At 44.8% G+C, this 22,103-nt stretch overlaps 2 protein-coding genes and 1 pseudogene across 19 annotated transcripts in view; 1 reads left to right on the top strand and 2 right to left on the bottom strand.

Annotated features, from left to right (window-relative positions):
• RUFY1 (RUN and FYVE domain containing 1) overlaps positions 1-7,026 on the top strand; it is a 65,580-nt gene extending 58,554 nt beyond the window's left edge. For 6 of the 8 annotated variants that reach the window (XM_065917269.1, XM_065917265.1, XM_065917266.1 and 3 more), the window contains 3 exons: positions 1,650-1,698; positions 3,341-3,418; positions 4,297-7,026. In XM_065917269.1, coding sequence (XP_065773341.1) covers positions 1,650-1,698; positions 3,341-3,418; positions 4,297-4,443 — 274 coding nt within the window. In that variant the 3' untranslated portion in view covers positions 4,444-7,026. Of the gene's footprint in view, positions 1-639; positions 1,699-3,340; positions 3,419-4,296 lie in introns of those variants that run through there. The other 2 variants (XR_010660832.1, XM_065917267.1) reach the window with 2 other exon arrangements.
• Positions 7,027-7,554: 528 nt separating this feature from the next.
• Positions 7,555-16,631, bottom strand: HNRNPH1 (heterogeneous nuclear ribonucleoprotein H1). 11 transcript variants are annotated; one of them, XM_065917277.1, is made up of 14 exons: positions 16,548-16,631; positions 15,934-16,089; positions 14,488-14,643; positions 14,135-14,278; positions 12,535-12,673; positions 11,409-11,587; positions 11,258-11,329; positions 11,068-11,201; positions 10,785-10,920; positions 10,345-10,404; positions 10,163-10,252; positions 9,400-9,492; positions 8,900-8,949; positions 7,555-8,309 (listed from the first exon to the last, which is right to left on the bottom strand). In XM_065917277.1, exons 2-13 carry the CDS (start codon positions 16,028-16,030, stop codon positions 8,900-8,902), a joined length of 1,350 nt encoding a protein of 449 aa, XP_065773349.1. In that variant the 5' UTR covers positions 16,031-16,089; positions 16,548-16,631; the 3' UTR covers positions 7,555-8,309. The 11 variants fall into 11 exon arrangements, with proteins under 11 accessions (XP_065773349.1, XP_065773351.1, XP_065773353.1 ...); XM_065917279.1 differs by having other exon boundaries at positions 10,193-10,252; XM_065917281.1 differs by lacking the exon at positions 10,163-10,252 and having other exon boundaries at positions 10,315-10,404.
• A 1,220-nt stretch (positions 16,632-17,851) lies between these two features.
• Positions 17,852-20,274, bottom strand: LOC136155645 (tubulin alpha-1B chain pseudogene; annotated as a pseudogene).
• Between the last annotated feature and the right edge of the window lie 1,829 nt (positions 20,275-22,103).

Raw genomic sequence — 22,103 nt, 5'->3', positions numbered from 1 at the left:
AGCAGTGCAGCGGGCTGGCCCACAACAGCGTAGGGAAGGATGTTATGGCTGATGAGAAGGCGGTCTTTTCAGGAGTTTAACGTGAAGATGCTGCCCATTTGCCATCCTCTCCCATTCGCCGGCTCTTTCTAGACCAGCTCAGGGCCACTGGTCCCTCTCAGGCGGAGTGTGCTGTGCTGCTGGCCCCGCCTGAGGGGAGCCCTCGGAGAGCAGACAAGGCCGGCTGTCTGCCCCACGCTCAGAGCCCCGGGCGGCTCTGAGGGCTCCCTGAGGCTGCTGAGAACCAGCAGTGGAAGCTGTGGAAGCTGGTGTGGTGCTAGCTTCTTGGATTTGGGTAGCATTTAGAGAGAGGGAGAGGGAGGCATCCTCAGGGCGCCCTCCCCCTTCTCACAGGGCTAGTCCCATCTTTCTTCTCCTGCCTGTCCTCTTCACGTGGACAAACGGCAGAGTCAGAGACACACTCCCAGTGAGGCAGAGGCCTCGGAAAAGCAGACAGACTCTGGCCTTGGAAAGGCACCCCTGCCCTTAGCAGCCTCGCAGTGCTGCTGCCCAGCCCACCGCCAGTGCCCTTCCCGGCCGGGCTGTGTCAGCAGAGCCGGCCAGACTCGCATTTCCTCCCCGCTCCCCTCTTCCCGCAAGCCCACACCGGACCGCAGAGACGGGAAAGCTACTCTCAGATGCCTCCACCAGCTGCAGACCCAGGTGCCCAGTTTTATCTTGGGAACATCTGGATTCTCAAATTGTATTTCCCAGGGAAGTTCTTATATGTTGAGGCTACTACCATCTTGACCTTGCCCATCTCAGGCAGCCTCTGGCCCTGTCTGTCTACTCGCCTGCTTCTGTAGCCCTGTAGCCGGGCAGGGGAGGGGAGGAGCCCTTCTGCAAGCATTCCTGGAAGCCACAGGGTGTTTTCTTTCAAAGGCTTTGATGTTTGGTTTCCTCGTCCTTCCTTAGAAGTCTAACCTGTGACTCAGAGCCTTGCCTCTCTGACACTTAGGTTAGGCCAATCCAGTGACAGTTTAAGCTAACCCCAGCTTTTAAAAAAGGGCTTTGACATATACAGTGTTTTGCTTTATCTGCTTTAACTCTGCCATTTTAGACCGTGTTCGGTCCTGTCTTCTATGTGGAGAACTAAGGAATTATTCTTCCACCAACTAATGAGAATGGAACAAGAACAAACAATCTAGAGAGAGCAGGCAGCCAGAAAGGGGCTAGTGAGAGGCCTACAGATGAGGGTCCCACACCTGATGAGGGAGTGCACCTGCTCCTCGCACATGTCACAGGCGGGAATAGTTGCTCGGAGAAGCCAGAAACATGGGCTTTTATGAGGTAATTCTCAATTTTTAAATGATTGCAGCTATTTCAAAGCCTTTTTAAATCCTTGCCGCAACTCAATAGTTTATATATTGGGCCAGATTCAGTCCAGAGGCTCAGCCTCAAGACTGACCCAGAAATGAGCCAATACAGTGAGATGACTCTGGGATTATAAAAAGGTGGAAACAAGTTATTCTATAAGAACTCATGTTATCACGTTCCTCTCTTATAGTCTTGTTGCCCTCACAAAGCCAAAAAGTTATTGTGGATTTACTTCATGAGAGCTTGAAAGTCCCTCTTAGTGAGGCTGTGAATTTCTCTCTTTTCTTTTTAAGATCAAAGCTGAAGATGGAAGACATCAAAGAAGTAAATAAGGCACTGAAGGTACTGGACTATTAGTGTTATTAAGAATCACTACTAGTAGCTATCAGTCAGCTCACGCTAATATATTAGCATGCTCTTAGGTTTTCTCACAACAGTCAGGTGAGAATATGTGGTTGGTTCCTGGCTCCCATCACTTATTTACAGGTAAAAAAAATGCTGCGCAGAGCTGTGTATCTAGGCCCTGGTGATGGTGAGATGGTGATGCGGACAAGCGGCAGGGACTAAGCTGGTCCTAGAGGAACCGAGGTCCTCTGGTTCTGGTTTCCCCGCTGTCAGCTGCAGTTTGACATTAGACCTAGATCATCGGTGCCCTAATGAAGGAAATGAAAAGTGGCAGAAAGAGATCCAGGTTGCCTTTTTTTTTTAAATGATCAGAGTAAGACCTTTCCCTCCAGGTGAGGTGCTAGAGGCCACACTGGCCCATAAAAGTGCCCTGTGCCATTTCCGGGGACTACTTAAGCCCTCAGCTGAGCCAAGTTTCTGAACCATTCTGGGGAGGGCAGAATGGCACAGGCCACTTAAGAGAGCAGGAACATGTGGTCCTGGTGACCCAGTGTGGTGCTGAGCTAGCCTGCTGAGGCCGAGAGTGGAGTAGGAGAGGGCAGGAGTTTCTGACCCTCAGCCTCAGCCCCGCTCTGGCAGCAGTGTACACACAGCCTCTTCCCAAGGCACCCTGTGGCACGTGCTAAAGCAGAGACCCTTATGTCTCTAGGCACTTGACTACCAGGCCGCCTCAGGTCAGAAGCAGCAAATTGTCACAGCAACTAACAGCAGCCTGGACTTGCAATTCAGTTTTATTTTATCCTCCCTTGTAGACTGAAAAGCTCCTTAGATGTCACTGCTGTGAGCTGTTTTTATCCCCTGCAGATATAAACAAGTGTTTGCGCAAAATGTCAGCTGACAGTGCTAGTGGGAGGATAAGTCATAAAATGGGACCCTAGAGCTTCCTGGAGCTGTGGAACACTAGGCTGAAAGCATGACGGGCCTGTGCTGCACCTCCCAGTCAAATCTCTGTGTCATCAGGAAAGCAATAGTCAACAGAAGCCAAGGCGCCATTAAAGTGCCTGGGGCGCTTGACCTTTGAACAGCTCAGTCCGAGACAAGCAAATGCATATCTGTTTTCCCTTAGAAAGACCTCCAGAAAGGCATTTCTCTAAGCTTCAGTTGCCTCCTCTGCTTCCCCATGAAGCTCTGACAATCAGGACGTCAGTGTGTATGGAGAAGCACCTCCCGTCTCCGCAGCACGTTGGCCTTCTTTCTCAGTGGGGACTGCTGCCACAGATTTTCTAGTCTGGCTGCCAGGGTTGGAGTTAGAAGCACCAGACCCTGATTCTAATCACCTCAGCCCTAGGGCGCTTGGTGAAAGGGACTGGAAGAGTCTCAGGTTAATGTGAGGATGGAGAATCTGGCAACCTGCAGAGACAAGGAGGCCACAGGGCAGGTAGGCTGCAGCACACAAGCTCCAGCTGTGGTCAGCGTTGGGGGACAATCCTGGGACCACTTCTAGTGCAGAAGAGGCAGTCCCTCAGAAGCAAACCAGGTGCTATTAGGGACGGTGGATGCTGGGCTGAAGGATGAACATAGCTAAAGGCTCATCGGGAGCCAAGCCATAAAATAGGATTGTGTGTTCTTCCTTCCTCAGGGCCATACTTGGCTGAAAGACGATGAAGCAACACACTGTAAGCAGTGTGAAAAGGAGTTCTCCATTTCCCGGAGAAAGGTATGTGGGGTAGCCCTCCACTTGCTCGCCCAGGGACTAAGCTGGTACCCTGCCTGGGCCCTGGTTCTGGAGAAGGCCCGTAGGACTAGGCCCGCTGCACTGGGTTCATGCTCACTGGTCTGCCGGCAGATGACTTCCCAGCCTACCCCGCTTCAGGGACCTCAGCCCATTAGCACAGGCCTTGTCTCCACCACAGTCCTGTCAGTGATTTTGGAGTTGGGGCTGCTTGTTTGCAGAAGTGGTCTAGGTGTGTGTGTATAAGCTGAATCTGGCCTAGTTAGACAAAACCAGAATCTACCGGGAACCTATGGACAGTAAGTCTTAAGACAGGCAGCCAGGTGGCGATCTGGGCAGGGCATTTGCACCCAGTGAATCTACCTCTGCCTGTGTAGCCCGCCCTCAGGTTCCAGGAACAGGTCTTGGGCCCAGCCTTCAGTCCAAGGTTGACCAGGCCCTGATTGACCAGTTGGGCAGGGCAAGATATAGATGTCACACAAAATAGAGAGCCTTTATTAAAGGACTTCTCATGAGTGGCAGGCTAAAGAAACCTTGGGTCACCACCATGGAATGCAGCAGTTACAGGGAACATACCCAGGCACTCGTATCATTGACTGCCAACTGACAGAGTTGTCAAGTCTAATAAAACACAAAGAAAAAGAACCTTACTCATGCCATTGGACACCCCCTCCAACACTCCATGGATTTTACAGGAACAGAAATGTAGAAACACGAGGTCTAGAAGAACCCCTTTCAAAATGACACAAGCCTCTGGAGGAGGGATTTTTAGAGTATTGAACTTTTAAAGGTTGGTCAACTAGAGTGGGTGTGCAGACCCAGGCAGCACAGCATTCTGTAACTGCCTCTTTTCCATCCTCCAGCACCACTGCCGGAACTGTGGCCACATCTTCTGCAACACGTGCTCCAGTAACGAGCTGGCCCTGCCCTCCTACCCCAGACCAGTCCGGGTGTGTGACAGCTGCCACACCCTGCTCCTTCAGCGGTGCTCCTCCTCCACCAGCTCCTAAGGCAGGGGCCTCAGCAGGGCCTGCTTTCTAGACCAGTTGCCAGACTATCTTCATGTCTGTGGGCAGCCTCAGAACAGTGCCAAACTCTCTGGGTCTTGAGTTAGTCAGGGACTTGGAAGGTTGGTTCCCAAGCCGGGCTGCGGGCCCTCTGGACGCAGCACACGGGACTGGAAGCTACTTGTGCCTCTCCTCTCCAAGTTGTACGGAATCAACTCCTCTGGATTGACATTCTCACTTGACACCACCGGCTTTGGTTCAGATGTAACTTCATGATTTTGCTATTATCATTTTTCAATTTCCAAAGCATTAACCTCTTTTGCAACAGCCCAACTAGTTGTAGTAATCAGTTCCTTTTCCTCCCCACCACCCCAGCATGCCTTCCCTGCTTGAGTCAAGAAAGTCACACCCTTGTGAATATCCATCATTAGCCCTGCAATAAAACTATTTTTCATTCTGGTATAAATAATGAAGGAGCTTATGTCAGCATCACAGGATGCCCAGGACAACCGCCATTTCAGGACTAGAGGCCCTCAGTGAGGGTGGCTGCACCTGAGGTAGAGGCCTGAGCTTGCTGGGTTCTGGGGTGCAGGCTGCTGCCCAGCTGAATAAAGGACAAGCTGAGCTGTTAAAGTTCAACAGGCATAGCGGCAGTATCTCGCCAAAGCTCAGAATGTATTCCTTTATCTAATAGGGAGTTAGTGTAGTTAATTACAGATGGAGGCACCTGTAGGGAAGCACTGCCAGGCAGTCATTTTGGATTTCAAGGTATTTGTGGGCTGTGGAAAACTGGCTCAGAGCCTTCCTCTGGATTCCCACCTGAGCACATGCTTGCACACACACGCGCACACACACACCCCTAAATTCCCTCCACCAGTTAATGGCCTTGAGTTTTCAGGTTACAGAGGTGTAACAAGCACTGTAATCCAGACAGGTCAGTCCATCTGCATGCAAGGCCTCTGCATGCAAGGCCTCTTTCCGGTGCCCGCATCCACCTCCCACCAGTGTTCTGACCTTGGCTGTCCAGCCTCTGCTTAGAGCCTGGCTCTCTTCTTTCTGTATTGTCCTAGCACAAGGCACACCCACAGCCTGGATGATTCCACATCTGCTCCCCTAAACACACCTGTTACAGATGGGAAATATGGAAGGTTCAGTGACGTGAGGTCCAAAACTGTGTACCCTGCTTCAAAGCTACATTCATTCCGAAGTGCAGATTTTTGAATGGCAACCCACCCCAGTACTATTGCCTGGAAAATCCCATGGATGGAGGAGCCTGGTAGGCTACAGTCCATGGGGTTGCAAAGAGTCAACGACACGACTGAGTGAACTGAACCAAGGAAGCACATGGCAGCAAAAAGGGACTTTCTCCTCTTCCCTAACTTAATCTGAGCAGCTTTCTTAACCTCATTCAGGGCCCAGGCTTTTCCCAAAGTTCACATACCACACTTCACCCAACTGGTCTAGCGTTAGATTTGTACCGTTTTCAGTGTACCCAATTTTTACTCCAACTTGCTGGGGAGCCTTAAGTCACGTCTCAGCCTGTGTCTCATCTGCACACAGAAGGGGGGCAGGGTACCTCCCTCCTTCAAGACAGTTCTGACAGTTCCCACCACTACCACACCAAGTGCTCTTCCTTTATCATCCTGATTTCTAAAAGCTGCCCCTGCCCCCCTGCCCCAAGTATTATTCAGAGGATGCCAGTGCTGGAGACTAAGTATCTCGCTGCATGGAAAGAATTTGAGATATCCATCATGCACCTGAACTTTGGAGCGGTTTCCGGTTTGGCAGCAAACAAGGGACAGACAGAAGGCAGTGTTTCTCCAGCTTAAATGCAGACTGTGGAGGGGCAAGGATCATGACAAATGACACCAAGGTTGAAGACTGTGACCTTTCCTAACAGACTCTCAGGTGATGACGCTGGTCCATGGGGTACGGTGTTCCAAGAAACACAATGTTTCTAGGTGTTTTTTCAAGTTTCTTCAACAAAGATGTTGTTAAAAAAATAAAGGACTAGGGAGGATGAAGGAACACTCCTTGATCTCCCCAGACACAGACCAAGTAAAGATCTCAAGGGCATTACTAGGTTTAGAACACCAATGCTCTAACAGTACACCCCCAGAAAATTCTCTCTGAGCCTGCAGAAGATAATTTATATAACATTAGAATACTTCTGTATCCCCAACCCAACTGAAGGTATGCACCGTTTTCAGAGCATGTGGAAGGGCAAGAGGATCTGCAGAGTCCTTCAATATATCTTCGTGTAGTGCTGCCAACTGCAATCTTCAAGAAGTGCTATCATTCTAAGCAGTTTTTCTACATTCACCATACTAATCATACCTTCAGCACTGTCAGCAAGAAAAAAAATGGCTTTGAACTGCACAAGCCTATGTTCACAGCTCCAATTCTGAATTCTAACCTCGATGCAGCAAACTTAATTTCTATTAGAGGGAGGATGAATGAGTGGAAATTCCCAAATTACCAGTGCTAAGTGTCTGAAGGTTAATTCTAGAACTATACCTGTATTGCTTACTACTTTCCTAGCAAATGCCATTGAGTTTTACCTACAATAAAGATTTCAATTACAGAGCTAAACTAATCATTTGTTTGTTCTCAGAAGTACCTGATAGTTTTATACTTTATAATTTTGCTCCTAAGCAGACTTGATCTTGAGGAGTGAAGCAAAAATAAAACACTGAATCTCATTTCAAAGTCCTCTATGAGCTAGCTCCTTCTAGAAGGTACCTCATAGAAGATTCAAAAGGTGCCACAAGACTGCCTCTGGCACTTTCTCAGCCATGCTCAAACGCTTCCACAGACATGCACGAGGACACTTCTGCCTCCCCCTTGGCCTTGTGCAAGTGCTTAGCAAGTCAAAGGCAATTCAGATCACATCCTGTGCAGCCAGGCCAAACAAAGACCTTCCACAGGCCCCCAAAGCTTAATTTACCTTCAGTTGTACTGGAAGGAGAAGTCTGAAGTCATCTACACAACATCCACAACTGCCAAGCCTGTCTGCCACAGCCAGAGACGCGGGTCACTGTTCACCTACACCCCAGGCAGCAATAAAGCACCAAGAAACAGTCCACATGACACTGAAGCACAGACCAGACAAAGTGCAGTTTCTAAAAGGAAGATTTATTCGACAAGTTTCACTTAGCGCAATACACCTAAAAGGAAAATCACAATACAATGAAAAATTTAACTCAAGGCCTCAGAATTTCATACAAACACCAAGACCAAAATCCTAAAGTATTGGTATTGTGTGTCAAATTTCCCCCATTAACTTAAAAAAAAAAAAAGCTTAAACTTACGTGCCATAGAGATTATTAAATGAAACTAGAATTAACAAACATGCCAAATGTTTCACTTTTAATTGTAGACACAGCTCCTATATTGAGTTTTACAAAAAAGCATGTCTTTCAACATGCATCCAGACAGTGTTCAATGTAATGTAAGAGCAACATTTAACATAATTCAACTGCTTTAACCTAAATACACTTACTGCTTAAGTACATCCTACAATAGAACTAACTTGAGAAAAGCTGAAAATTATTTAACAGTAATAGTTTACCCAACCTAGTTGTTACATCCTAGATGAATGTGTGTTCAAAAATACTGAACCTTAAGTCTTTATAACAATCCTGATTTCCACTTAGAGTAAGCATAAATCACAAGCTTGTATTGCAAAACTGTTAAAACTTAAGTTTTTCTTTTAAAAAAACGTTGACCAAGGTCAGCGATCAGGATCGATCACATCCCCCATCCACCACTCATACTGGACATGCCAGACATCCCTCCCATTCCGTTCACGCCCACAGACGTTCGGCTCCCGCTACTGTAGTAGCTGCTGTTCACTGCTCCTTGGCTGCCTGCAGAGAGATCAATGTGACAAGTCAGGGTAAGTATCACAGTAGCAGTCAACTAAAATATAGCATTCCAAAAAAAGTTTAAAAAGTATACGAGTACAAAGGGCTGCTGTCCAAGTGGCGAGAAGCATGTTTGGGAAAAGGGACTCCCGACTCCAAACAAGTCTCAATAAACCCCTTTTCTCTGCAGTACCAACTTGCCAGACTCGTGTGCTACCATTTACTTGGATGCTTCAGGATCAACGTTGAAAAAAGTTTAAAGGAAAACTAGTGTTTTTCAAAAATTGCAAAATTACTTCATGTTGTTTTTAAAGCTAAACAAAGCATTTTAAAAAAATTTACCGTAAACATTCACAATGTGTCCATCAGATGGCACATATGAATAGGGAGCACAGGGGCAATCTCTTGCTTTTCCTATTCATGGTGGGCAGGAAGTGAGACAACAGAGTTGGACTAAAGGCAACTCACTGTGCCCAAGATGGCAGCCTCCATGGAGTTAAATAAGAGCCATTGACTGCTATAGAAAGTGTTATTACAACATATCAGTATTTGCTATTGGGAATTTAAATTATATTTTTTGAGAAAATATTTACCTATGCAATGTTTGATTGAAAATCACTGGAGTTTTCCTGTAAAACTTGGTCTGCAAAAGGATTTTGTAGGGTAAGACTATAATACCAAAATCACCATTCTTTAGACCAACTGAAAAAATTAATTAATAAAACCAATCCTAGGTTAACTGACTAGTAAATACGGTCTTGAACCCAACCACCATTCTAAATTCTCCCTCCATCTAACATGGATTTACTGCTAACAAAAAGACAGAAAAAGAGAACGACTTTAATGTTTTAACAAACGGAGGCAGATGTTTTCTGGCTCAACATTATTCAAAGTTGCAATATTGACTATTTTGAATTCATAGAATACTTCCCCCTCCCAATGATTGATTCTGAAAATTAAGCTATTTGAATATTTATATTAGGATCAAGAACATACATTTAACAACCCAATTTTACCAAAAAAGGAGCCTGAACATTCCCAACTAAAGAAACCTGCCTGAAACTTATTCTAAGTATATTAAAAAAACACTTACCATATCCACTCATGCTGCTCTGGCCACCATAGCCGCCTCCATAACCACCACTCAGCTGCTGGCTGGCCGGGCCACCATAACTGGATTGGTTTGCTGTTAAGTTAAGAGAACATTAGAACCTTGTTTCTTATGTAATGTGGTACCTGGTGGTACCCGGCTTGTAATTCTAAATCTATTATTTTCCAGTCTTGATCTTAACATCACTAGAACCCACTGTACCACCTTCTGCCTATTACCTATGATCAGACTACCTTTCTATCCATCATATGAGCTAGTCAAACACTTAAAAAACACAAGGTCAAAAAGTATACACATCAGCAGGACTGAATCCACGTTTCCTTAAGTAGTAGAGGCATTTTGACAACACCTTATGAAACTGCTTAATTGGACTTAATGGGATTGTCCCCCATGATTCCATATATTAAGGGTGTTTCAATACACAGGTATCACTGAACACCTAATTATGCCCAACAATTTATTTTGATCCTGTGCTTTTTTGCTAAATATCTTAGGCTTATACATCATACTTAAACAACTCAACTAGTTTCTTTCTACAGTCCCCTCCCCCAAAAGTACTTCAAACCAACTTATCTATTCTAAGCATTTTATGTAACTCACAAACATTTAATGCATACTATTCAAATCAAAACTTTTCTTTGCCTAAATTTTGCTAAACCCCTTATATATAAATTAACTTAACTTATATAAATTGACTTATATAAATATAAATGTTTTGGTTTTTAAAAAAACTAACGATATTTACACAAGCCCATGCCTCCCATCATTTGGCTACCATAAGCACCACCGCTTGCTCCTGCTGTAGAATTCAAGAAGAGTTCTACATATCTGTGTTCTGAAATGAGAGAAAAGGCATACAAGGTTAGCTTAAAAAAAAGACACTAAAGTGATATTTACACAAACCCATGCCTCCTAGCATTTGGCTACCGTAAGCACCACCGCTTGCTCCTGCTGTAGAATTCAAGAAGAGTTCTACATATCTGTGTTCTGAAATGAGAAAAAAAAAGTTTGAAAATGTTTGTTGGTGAAAGAAAGATAAGCTCTTTTAACTTCTTTTAAGTTGATCTGTGAACTTATTACTTTTAGTAAAAAAATTCTAGCTGCTTGTTCTCAGGTGATTTACTTCATGCAGGTTTTAAAAAGCAGTCAGGCATTCATCTATATTGCTTAAGTCTGTCAATCAAGCATATACCTTAAGTCAGTGTTCTTATCAAATTCGTTTTAGTCACACCACCCAAGAACTTTTTAAAGATCCACAGAACCCTATCACTGGATTAAAAAATTTTCACATCCTCAGTATTCCTGTTATAATCATTAGTCACACAACTATCTGTAAAGAGACCCCAAAATCCTTAAATCGCACTTACGCATATTTGCTTTGTCTTTTGACATAGCTGCCACAGCATCTTCATGAGTTGCAAACTCGACATCTGCTTCACCAGTTACTCTGCCATCAGGACCAATTTCAATATGTACTCTCACAGGGTTGAGTGGTGAAAAAAACTAAATACAAGGTATTTCAAAGAATCAAAATCAAACCTTGTTACAAGAAACAAAATTTTAACATGCTGCTTCACTTAAGTAGAATAACAACCATGTTTTTACTGCTATACTGAAAGAGACAATTTTATCAATCTATCCTCCACTTACATTATAAATGTCATTCTCAGTAGCTCTGTAAGGTAATCCCCGCATGTGTACACAGTGTCCTGTTGTGCTCTGGAAAGTAGAGCCACCATCCCCGTATCTGTGATCTGACATTCCTGAAAAACAGTAATTGAGGTCTAGATGAACAAGAGTGTAAGTATCCCTCAGAAGAGAAATTCAATTCTTACCTTACCTCTTCCAAATCTATCTGACCCAAATCCATAGCCATCATTATAGCCATTATAATCATCATAGCCTCCATAACCTGAAAGACAAAAAGTACTATCACTACATGAAAACACTCATAAAGAACAGACCTCATGACACTTGGAGAATCCACATACCTCCACCATAAGCACCACGCCTCATCCTTTCAAAGCCAGCTCCTCTTCCAATGCTGTTATACCCTCTGCCAGCCCCAGGTCTGTCATAGGGACCTGGTCGCTGCATGGCCATAAGTTTTCGTGGTGGATCATAGTGAGTTCTAACTTCAGCTCGACTGCTCTTAAAGATTTCGATATACCTAAAGCATTGTTCATGAGGAAGGGGGTGGGGAAGGGAGAGAAAACATTAGTTCATTTCATACAGGTATTTAGTTACACAAGAAAACAATGAAGTCATAGCCATAAAACTGACTAATATTTAAAGCCAGATTTCTTATATTTGCAATAGGCAATGACCAGAAATTCACTCAATTTTAAGATTTAACGTAAACTTTACAGGAGAAAAATGTCCTCCTCTGAGGCAGAGCGCCCAACCTTAGGGGTAGAGAGGAGCACTGTAAATGTCTTAGGAGGGAAAGAATTCCACTCAACTTTCAACATTTCATGTCTTAAATCCATTGGCATCATGTATAGCAAGTGGGCTAAAAAGCCAGCCTCCACCAACAGTCTAGCCCACACTACACATCTCCTTCCGCCAATAAATTCCCCAGCCTATGCTTTTAGTAGGAATCAGCATAGGTAAGCGCATGCTTCAATGAAAAATAGTCACAAGCAAAGAGAATAAAACCTTTTGTGACAATTTCTTGAAAGCTATGCTTATTAATACATATGCAGAATATTTATACAGCAAGAAAAAGTTTGTTGCATTTCAACTTTAAAAACAAGATCAGAAAGTATCACATTTTCTTATGGTAATATTAATTTACTAGGTGGGTGTTATTACAGCTAAAGCCAGGTTTGCATTAACATTTTTAAAACCATAGTCTCTCAACTCCACCGACTGGGGCTAATTAGGAAACTTACAAAATTGTGAAGTAGATCAAATTAACTGGGGACAATTTTTAAATCTAAAATTTAATCTCAAAGTACTATCGGACTTTGACACTGCAAAAGTTTGAAAATTGTGGCAAAATATCAAATAGACTATGAAATCAGATTTTTTTCCCTTGATTCTAAGCAGAGAGAATATGGATTTAATTGTTTACCATAAGAAAAGTGACAAATCCAACCAACCATCCATCCCCACCTGTGCCCTATTCTTTCCTTGTGTTTCTTTAGAGCCTTTTCAGCTATTTCCTGTGAAGCAAACTGCACGAAGGCCTCCCCCGTACTCCTCCCCTGGAAGTCCACCGGCAATGTTATCCCATTTGGCACGATTTCCAACCCTTCAACCCAAGGACAAATAACCCCAGTAGGGGGGCAATATTAACATCACAAGCCCAGAAATGATTCTTCTTATAGCTTTAAATAAACCAGAATTTTAACTTTAGGTGAATGGTATGCTTTCAACAAGTACTCTTTAAAAAAAGCATTGCAGTAATATGAAGTTCCATTATTACAAACTATAGCTCAATTCTTAACACATCCCATGACATGGTATACAAGAAAAAACTTTGAACACAGGATGCACTAAGAATTCAACAATTAAGAACACTTATTTATCTATGCAACTTAATGTTGAATTATACAAGAATTATACACATTTTCAAGCATTAAATACAATAGTTTTGCTAAATTCAAAGATACACCTTTTACCTCATTTCATATTTTTCAATGTTTTAAAGTTAGTGGAACTTCAATTTTAAAAAATTACATATTTAAACATTTTATATACAGATTGAAACATTGCTTAGTCATACATTTGACAAACATACAATCTAAGCTTTCAACAAACAACTGCTCTAACACAGCACAATCATGCACTCTTATTCTCTAACAGTAGTATGATTCACTTCTGGAAATTCCGTCTATGAAAAATCCTTTCCGTGGATACATTCCCAAGCTTACAAAAAGGACTTAAAGCACTTTCCTAGAAGATATGAAATTATGTTCATATTTAACGATGTTGACAGATAGCATTCAATTCTCACCAATTTAGACAAAAACAGTAAAAATAGACTTGATTTCAAAAATTCTGGCAAAACATTAGGACTTGATACATATCTAATAGTCAGAATTTTAATACATACTACACTAAACCATGAAAGGATTTGTTAATTCCAATTTATAACATCATGAATATTAAGCAACAATATTTAAAATATACGCTCTAACATTCTGTTAAACATTCAAATACTTTAGGCCCAAAACAATTTCAAAACACTTTCTGTACTTCAGATACTAAAACTACATTCAACCTACACTTCCTCTCAGTAAGTTTAATTCCCTGGCTAAAACCAATTGTTTCCCTATGTTTCTTTCTTGCATAAACAGAATGAGATCATTAGAGACATTTCTGACCCCAGTACCTACTGTGTCTTACAATATAGACACCTGCCATAAATTACAACAGCCTAACATACTATTCTAATGTTAAGGGATCTTACCTTTAACTTGAAGTATTTTGCTGAACAGCAATGTGAGGAAAGTAGTTAAGTTGTTGAGGACAATCCTCAAAGATCTACTCTGAACTACAATACTAAATATAAGCAAAGTTAGCATTTTTGAAATAATTAATCCACCTTTAAGATGGGCTTAAATTATTTGAAGGTCTCCAGGAAGAAAACATCTGCATATACTCACAACCTATTTAAATAGCTAAGCTTCTCAACTCTTAAGTCTATTCAATCACATGTTGCCAGCTGCTAGCCAGAACTCACTGCTCAACAACAAACACGACTACATACCTGAGAAGAACTGAACAATTTCTTCCTTGCTACATCCAAAGGGGAGTCCTCTAAGCCGTACAAAGCCATCATTGGCCGTGTCAGGACTATTTGGACCAGTATGCTTCAACACCCAATCCATTTCAACGTTGTTTGACTTGAATACTGAAAGAGGTGCTTAGAATTAGTCAACTTCGGAAACTTATAGAACAACGTTCAGACTTCCTGGGTCTTTAGATAATCTAGGAAGAGCTGCCATAAACTCTTAGATGACCATTTCCATGCGGTCAAATACCTAAAATTCAGAAGGGGTAAGATAGATTTCTATTTGTTTAATGTTTTATTTACTGTTACTAGGGCAATGTAAATCAAACCTTCAACATATCTGTGTCCCATAGTTTCTCTGTCTTTTTTCAGGGCCAATTTGACTTCATCTTCTGATTCAAGTTCAACAAAAGCCTCGCCACTCGGTCTGCCTTCTCTGGTGTAGATGAAACGAATACCTTGAGCCCCATTTTGAATTTTGCAGTCTGGAAAGAAAACAACCGTTAATACAGAATTTAAAACTAAAAACCACCTCTGGGTGATACAGATGAAATGCCTATACATACCCCCACTACAAAGCAAATCATTTGCAAAACTTAGAATGAGCAACATTATTACTAACTCCTAAGGTGTCTTAGTAATTAAGCAGTTTTCCTCTCATGACCAAACTTTCTTATTACACTAAATGCATTCCCAATCCATCAAGAAAATCCAATATTCAAAGCCGTTTCTTACCGAACTTATCTCCAACTCATTACTCAAGTGTGTCCCTTAAACATACTTTTAATAATAACTCCTCAGCACATTTTTCAATCTGGACTTTGTGATTTTATGGTCTTTTCTGAATACACTTGGTTTGGACTTTTGATTCGGGGTATTTGACAGTTTTACCTTACTAGAAGCAACATCACAGTTTCTTGCTCAAATCCGAACTGCAGGGCCAATACTCACCTGAAAGGGGATCAATGTTACCAAGCTAAAATGCTCCAAACGCACAGCTGAAGCCAAACCCAGTCTTGCTCACTGCAAGGTGGCTTCCAATGTACTTGCTTCTTGTTTTACATGTCGTTTTCCGTTACATACACTAAATTCAGATAGTAAGTCAATACTAGAAATATCCTTTCAACCTGTAAATTTCTTCCAAATATTATCTTTCAGTCTAATCTTACACTAATAATGAGAACAAGGACATCTGGCAGACATTCAAGGAAACCTACATACTGGAAAAAAGCTACACAGGCAAGAAAACTTTCTTGGGTTTCAGTGCCCTCAACTGTAAAGTGAGCCGACCACGAACTCTTCAATTACCAAATCCTGATCAGGAAAACTGTCTTAAATTAAGAAGCGATATTTTCTTTTTCCGAAACAGAATGCCCCTTTTCAAATCAATAACCAAACTTGAAAAGTGTTAGCAGTTAAATTTGTAAGGTATTTGATCAGCTGCTCGGCAAGTTTTTCCAAGATTCCGGGGAAAATCCTGTCTATCCCCATTTATCCTTTCTAAGAAAAAACATCCACAGAAAAATACTTAAAAAAGATTAAACAAAAATTCCGCCAGAGGCCGCATTCCCCCTAGGAGCGCCGGGCGGGTGGGGCTTTCGCAATTTCCATTGCGTAACCGCAGCCGGCTGGGCGCGCTGGACAACGGGAACAGCTGCCGCCCGCGCCCCACTAGGGGGCGCCACGGGCTCGGCCCCGCCGTTGTCGCTGTCGCCTCCTCGCTCGCCCGTCTTGCGGCCTCGGGTGCTTAACTCCAGCCTCTGTTTCAGACTCACCAGAAAAAAACCGCTGCACTTCGTCTGCAGAGCAAGACCAAGGCAAGCCCCGGACCTTCACCACGAACCCCTCACCGCCTTCGGTGCCCAACATCATCGTCTCTTAGTGGGTGCTGGCGTCGAATCAGACTGCAAGACGGGGGATGGCAGTCAGACCTGGAGAAACGTTAAAATGAAACTGCCCTCCGCTCTCGAGACGGCCCGACTGCCCGCGGAGCCTCAAGATGGGTCGAGCCCGTGAGGACGTTCCGACCCCGGCGAATGTAACAACGATTGCCCCACTTGCCAGCAGCCGGACGCCCGAAGCTGCTCTGCGCATCAGTTATCGTGGCCTCAAGCCGAGGGGGAACCCGGCCTAGCGCCAGCGTGGAGGCTAGGAAATGGCGGCGGTCGCTTCCGCTCCGCCTCCTCCGACATCTCACACAATAGAGTCGGCGCGGCCTGTAGGCCTCAGCGGCCTGCCGCAACTCGGCGAACCATTCCTGGCTCCTAACGGCAGCCTGCACCTTGCCAAAGACCCTCACGCTCTACACAGACCTAGGGACAAGCAATCCTCGCAAAACTGACAGCCTCGGGCAACGCTGGGTGGTAAACAGCGAACAACACACACTCACCTGCTCACACAACTTCGGCGCGGCAGAGACGAAATGGCTAGTGGGCGCCTGCGCAACCTAAATAAGGCCCTTTGAACAAGCTCTGCGCACGCGCACCCAGGTGCCCGCACCGCCCTCTTGCGTCACACAGAGCTCGGACGCATGCGTAGTTTTACGAGCCGGCCCACTCCAGCCAGCTAATTATTATTCGCATGCGTATTTGGTTCAGCCCCGCCCACCTCCTTAAACACTCTGGGCTGTTTTGCGCCTGCGCCTTACCGCGATTAGCGAGCCTTAGCGGTTTAATTTAGTTTCTCGCGCGTGCGTCTTCCTTCAAACTGCTCTCTACTTACCCGTCAGAAGGGGGAGGGGAATGGCGGCGGCCAGTTCTTTATAGGAACTGTGTAACAGTTTCGGGTTCTGGGTTGTGATGTGGTGTCCCTAGCGTGTTATCCGCAGTCCTTGACCGACCTGGAGGCACAGAGGCTCCCCGCCCTCGCGCCGCCAGTACTCCTCCCTAGATTCAGTCCGGGATCAACCGGGCGCTGCGGAACGGCATATTTCTGCACCCGAAGCCACCTCCGCGGCGCCCGGAGCGCATCCGAGGCCTTCGCGCCGCCACTGCCCCTTACCTGCCGCCGTTGGGCCTGGGGCTTGGACCCACGCGGGGTCTCCGTACCCGTGCCTCAGTCCCGTACCCCGCTTTTGCCCTAACGAACTCCCACCCTGCGACCCCCGCTTCCTCGCCTCGGGTCAGCCGGCGGGGCGCTCGCACGAGAGTGGGGCGCCTCGTGAGCGCAGGTTGAGCCGCCGATGCGAGCCCGACTTCCCTCTCTCGAGCAGGTTCCCGCTTAATTTTCCCAAAACTAAGCAGATAACCGTTATGGCTTCCCCCGAGGTGGGTCACCCCGTGTGCTCATATGACGCTAGTTTGATGTTCGAGACTGGTGATAATTCCTGATTTCCTGCAGCACTGCAGAAACGGACCATTCCTGTTGCCTCCAGCCCTCCCCTTGTCTGATCCCAGTTGCCCTCACAGCACAGGTCTGTCTGAGTACCACCATGGGTAGATACAAGTAAAACAAGTTTTCGCCCCTGTAATGGTGTAGAAGCCGCATTCAGTTTTTGGGTTTTTGTTTTTTGTATTTTCTTAAGATCTACTTTTGAGACAGGACAGGAGTCTTACAGATACACATGGAAAAGTCAACCCATGATCACCGTTGAAAGCGAGGACAATGTAGTCAAAGTTTTTATGCCTGTCAGCTAGCTAATGCTGAAGCTCTGAGTATGACATGCTATAGGTCTCAAAGGAATGGTAATTAGTATTACTCTACTTCTTCCTCTGCCTCTCCTTCAACAGAATCCACACAACCTCATAATCCTTCTGGAGGGCAGCCGTGTCCTCACAAGCCTCAGAAAACTCTCCTTCCTCCATGCCCTCACCCACGTACCAGTGAACCAAGGCATGCTTGGCATGCATCAGGTCAAACTTGTGGTCCAGGCAAGCCCAGGCCTCAGTGATGGCTGTGGTGTTGCTCAGCATGCACATAGCTCACTTTTTTTTGGCCAAGTCTCCAACAGGTACCTCAGTGGGAGGCTGGTAATTAATGCTAACCTCTTGAGAAACCTATATGCAGGTCAGGAAGCAAAAGTTAGAACTGGACATAGACCAACAGACTGTTTCCAAATAGGAAAAGGAGTACGTCAAGGCTGTATATTGTTACCCTACTTATTTAAATTATATGCAGAGTACATCATGAGAAACGCTGGGCTGGAAGAAGCACAAGCTAGAATCAAGATTGCCGGGAGAAATATCAATAACCTCAGATTTGCAGATGAACCACCCTTATGGCAGAAAGTGAAGAGGAACTAAAAAGCCTCTTGATGAAAGTGAAAGAGGAGAGTGAAAAAGTTCGTTTAAAGCTCAACATTCAGGAAACTAAGATCATGGCATCTGGTCCCATCACTTCATGGCAAATAGATGGGGAGACAGTGGAAACAGTGTCAGACTTTATTGTTTTGGGTTCCAAATCACTGCAGATGGTGATTGCAGCCATGAAATTAAAAGACGCTTCCTCCTTGGAAGGAAAGTTATGACCAACCTAGATAGCATATTAAAAAGCAGAGACATAACTTTGCCAACAAAGGTCCGTCTGGTCAAGGCTATGGTTTTTCCAGTGGTCATGTATGGATGTGAGAGTTGGACTGTGAAGAAAGCTGAGCACCGAAAAATTGATGCTTTTGAACTGTGGTGTTGGAGAAGACTCTTGAGAGTCCCTTGGACTGCAAGGAGATCCAACCAGTCCATCCTAAAGGAGATCAGTCCTGGGTGTTCATTGGAAGGACTAATGCTGAAGCTGAAACTCCAATACTTTGGCCACCTCATGTGAAGAGTTGACTCATTGAAAAAGACCCTGGGGACTTCCCTGGTGGTCCAGTGGCTACAATTCTGTGCTCCCAATGCAGGGGACCCAGGTTCGACCCCTGGTCAGGGAACCAGATCCCACATGCTGCAACTAAGATCTGGTACAGCCAAATAAATAAATATTAAAAAAGAAAAAAGAAAAAAAAAAGACCCTGATGCTGGGAGGGATTGGGGGCAGGAGGAGAAGAGGACGACAGAAGATGAGATGGCTGGATGGCATCACCGACTCGATGGACATGAGTTTGACTAAGCTCCGGGAGTTGGTGATGGACAGGGAGGCCTGGCATGCTGCGATTCATGGGATCGCAAAGAGTCGGACACGACTGAGCGACTGAACTGAACTGAACTGGAAGCCAGTGGAACACCAATCCACAAACTGGATGCTATGCTTGGCCTTGATGGTGGCAGTGGCAGCATTGACATCTTTGGGAACAACATCACCACAGTACAACAGGAGGAGCAAGCCATGTATTTACCATGGCGAGGGTTGTATTTCATCATCTGGTTGGCTGGCTCAAAGCAAGCATTGGTGATCTCTGCTCCAGAAAGCTGTTCATGGTAGGCTTTCTCAGCAGAATGACAGGGGATGACAGAGATGACAGATGTGGCCTGGGGGAAGTGGATGTGGGGATACGGCACCAGGTTGGTCTGGAACTCTGTCCGATCCACATTCAGGATTCCATCAAACCTCAGGGAAGCAGTGATGGAGGACACTATCTGGCTAAGAAGGAGGTTAAGATTCATGTAGGTTGGGCACTCAGTATCAAGATTTCTACAACAGATGTCATGGATGGCCTGATTGTCTACCATGAAGGCACAATCAGAGTGCCCTAGGATGGTGTGGGTGGTGAGGATGGAGTTGTAGGGCTCAGTTGCTGCTGTGGAAACCTGGGGGGCTGGGTAAATGGAGAACTCCAGCCTGGACTTCTTGCCATGATCCACAGAGAGACGTTCCATCAGCAGGGAGGTGAGCCCAGAACCCGTCCCCCCACCAAAGCTGTGGAAAACCGAGAAGCCCTGAAGACCTGTGCACTGGTCAGTCAGTTTCCAAATTCGGCCCAAGACAAGGTCAGTGATTTCCTTGCCAATGGTGTCATAACTTCGGGTATAGCTATTGGCAGCATCTTCTTTGCCAGTGATGAGTTGCTCAGGGTGGAAGAGCTGGCGGTAGGTGCCAGTGCGAACCTCATCAATGACTCTGGATTCCAAATCTACAAACACTGCTCTGGGCACGTGCTTGCCAGCACCTGTCTCACTGAAGAAGGTGTTGAAGGAGTCCTGTCCCCCAACCGTCTTGTCACTTGGCATCTGGCCATCAGGCTGGATGCCGTGTTCCAGGCAGTAGAGCTCCCAGCAGGCACTGTGGATCTGGACACCAGCCTGGCCAGCGCAGATGGAGATGCACTCACATGGGGGATACGAATCAACAGGCAACAGAAGTAGACACCGGTCCTGGTCACCGTCCCCAACAAGCTAAGAGTCAAGGTAAGTAACACACTCCATTATCCAGTTTTAACTGGTTTGAGAAAACTGGAGAGGAAATGGAGTACAGGAAGAAGATAATCCAAGATAAGGTCACAGTGGTAGGCAAGGCCCAATCCTGAAAGACCATTTAGGCCTTGGCAATGGTCATAACTCCAAACACGGAAGGCTTTGGTAGGTCTTCAGCAGGGCACAATAGGACTTGTTTGAAAAGGAAAATTATTGCTGGGTGTGAAGAGGACTCAGATGGGACAAGCATGGTGAATGATGCTGCTTGCCCTCAATTGCAAACAGAGCTAGAGGAGAATAGAGGGTATTTTGGCTGAAGTCACCAAGATGTGGGATTCCATGCACATTGGACTGGTACACTGGAGGGCTATTGGCAATATATATTCAAAGTCTTTAAAAAATACACATCTTTGGGAGGGGGTTTGGGGGAGAATGGATACATATATGGCTGAGTCCCTCCACTATTCACCTGAAACTACCACACATTGTTAATCGGCTATACCCTAATACAAAATAAAAAGTTTAAAGTTTGAAAAAAAAAATACACCCCATTTGACTCATACATTCCATTTCCACTTTTGCACAGTTTTATATTTACAAGAATGTTCATCACAGCATGAAATAGGTAAATTTTAGAAGCAACCTAAATGTCAAGTGGTGTATTGGTACAACTTTATCATGCATCGTCACCAGAGGCAAAATTGGTTCTTGAGTGTGAGGAGGAGAGAATATGACTAAGTCAATACAATGGTTTTTGGCCACAGAATCTAAACAAGAGGTACAATGTACCTATGCTATTAATATTTCACGTTGGGGAGAAAAAATTGTTGAGAAAAACTGATCTGTGTAATAGAATACTTTGCAGTTATTAAAAATGGTGACTAAAAGTATATTTTTGGAAAGACATTTACAATATTTGTTGAATGGGAAAAAACAGTGAAACATTATTATGCATTATTAAGACTTCTCTGGTGACTCAGAGGGTAAAACATCTGCCTACAATTCGGGAGACCCGGGTTTGATCCCTGGGTTGGGAAGATACTCTGGAGAAGGAAATGGCAACCCACTCCAGTACTCTTGCCTGGAAAATCCCATGGATGAAGGAGCATGCATGGTAGGCTACAGTCCATGGGGTCGCAAAGAGTCAGACACGACTGAGCAACTTCACTTATGAAGCAATAATACAGTATGGCTCAACATCCTGGAAATATAATTATGCACATGCATAGGAAAGAAACTATACATATATGGAAAAGACATAATCCAAGATGTTTACAGGGACTTTAGGTGAAAGGAGCATGGGTAAGTTTTTTCTTCTTCTCCTATGTATTTTCTCTCTCTCTCTCTCTTTTTCTTGTTTTTTTTTTTTTTTTTGGCCGTGCACAGAACTGCGCACACACAGACTCTTAGCTCCCCAGCCAGAGATTGGGCCCGTGCACCCTGCAGTGGGAAGGGGGATTCTTAACCCCTGGACCTCCAGGGAAGTTCCTCTTCTCTGCTTTTCAGTTGTCAATACTAAACACATTACTTGTAGCTTTAAAACTTGACCATTTTCTGAGTGGTAAGGATTGAGAACGTTAGGATGTGTTTCCGCCCATCCTCCTAATACCATAGCATTAACTGCTTCAGAACGTGATGGGGACCAGGCAACCCCACTCTGA

The sequence above is a fragment of the Muntiacus reevesi genome, chromosome 1 (genome assembly GCF_963930625.1).
Source record: "Muntiacus reevesi chromosome 1, mMunRee1.1, whole genome shotgun sequence".
Classification (NCBI taxonomy): Eukaryota; Metazoa; Chordata; class Mammalia; order Artiodactyla; family Cervidae; genus Muntiacus; species Muntiacus reevesi.
This window is presented reverse-complemented; position numbering and strand designations above follow the sequence as displayed.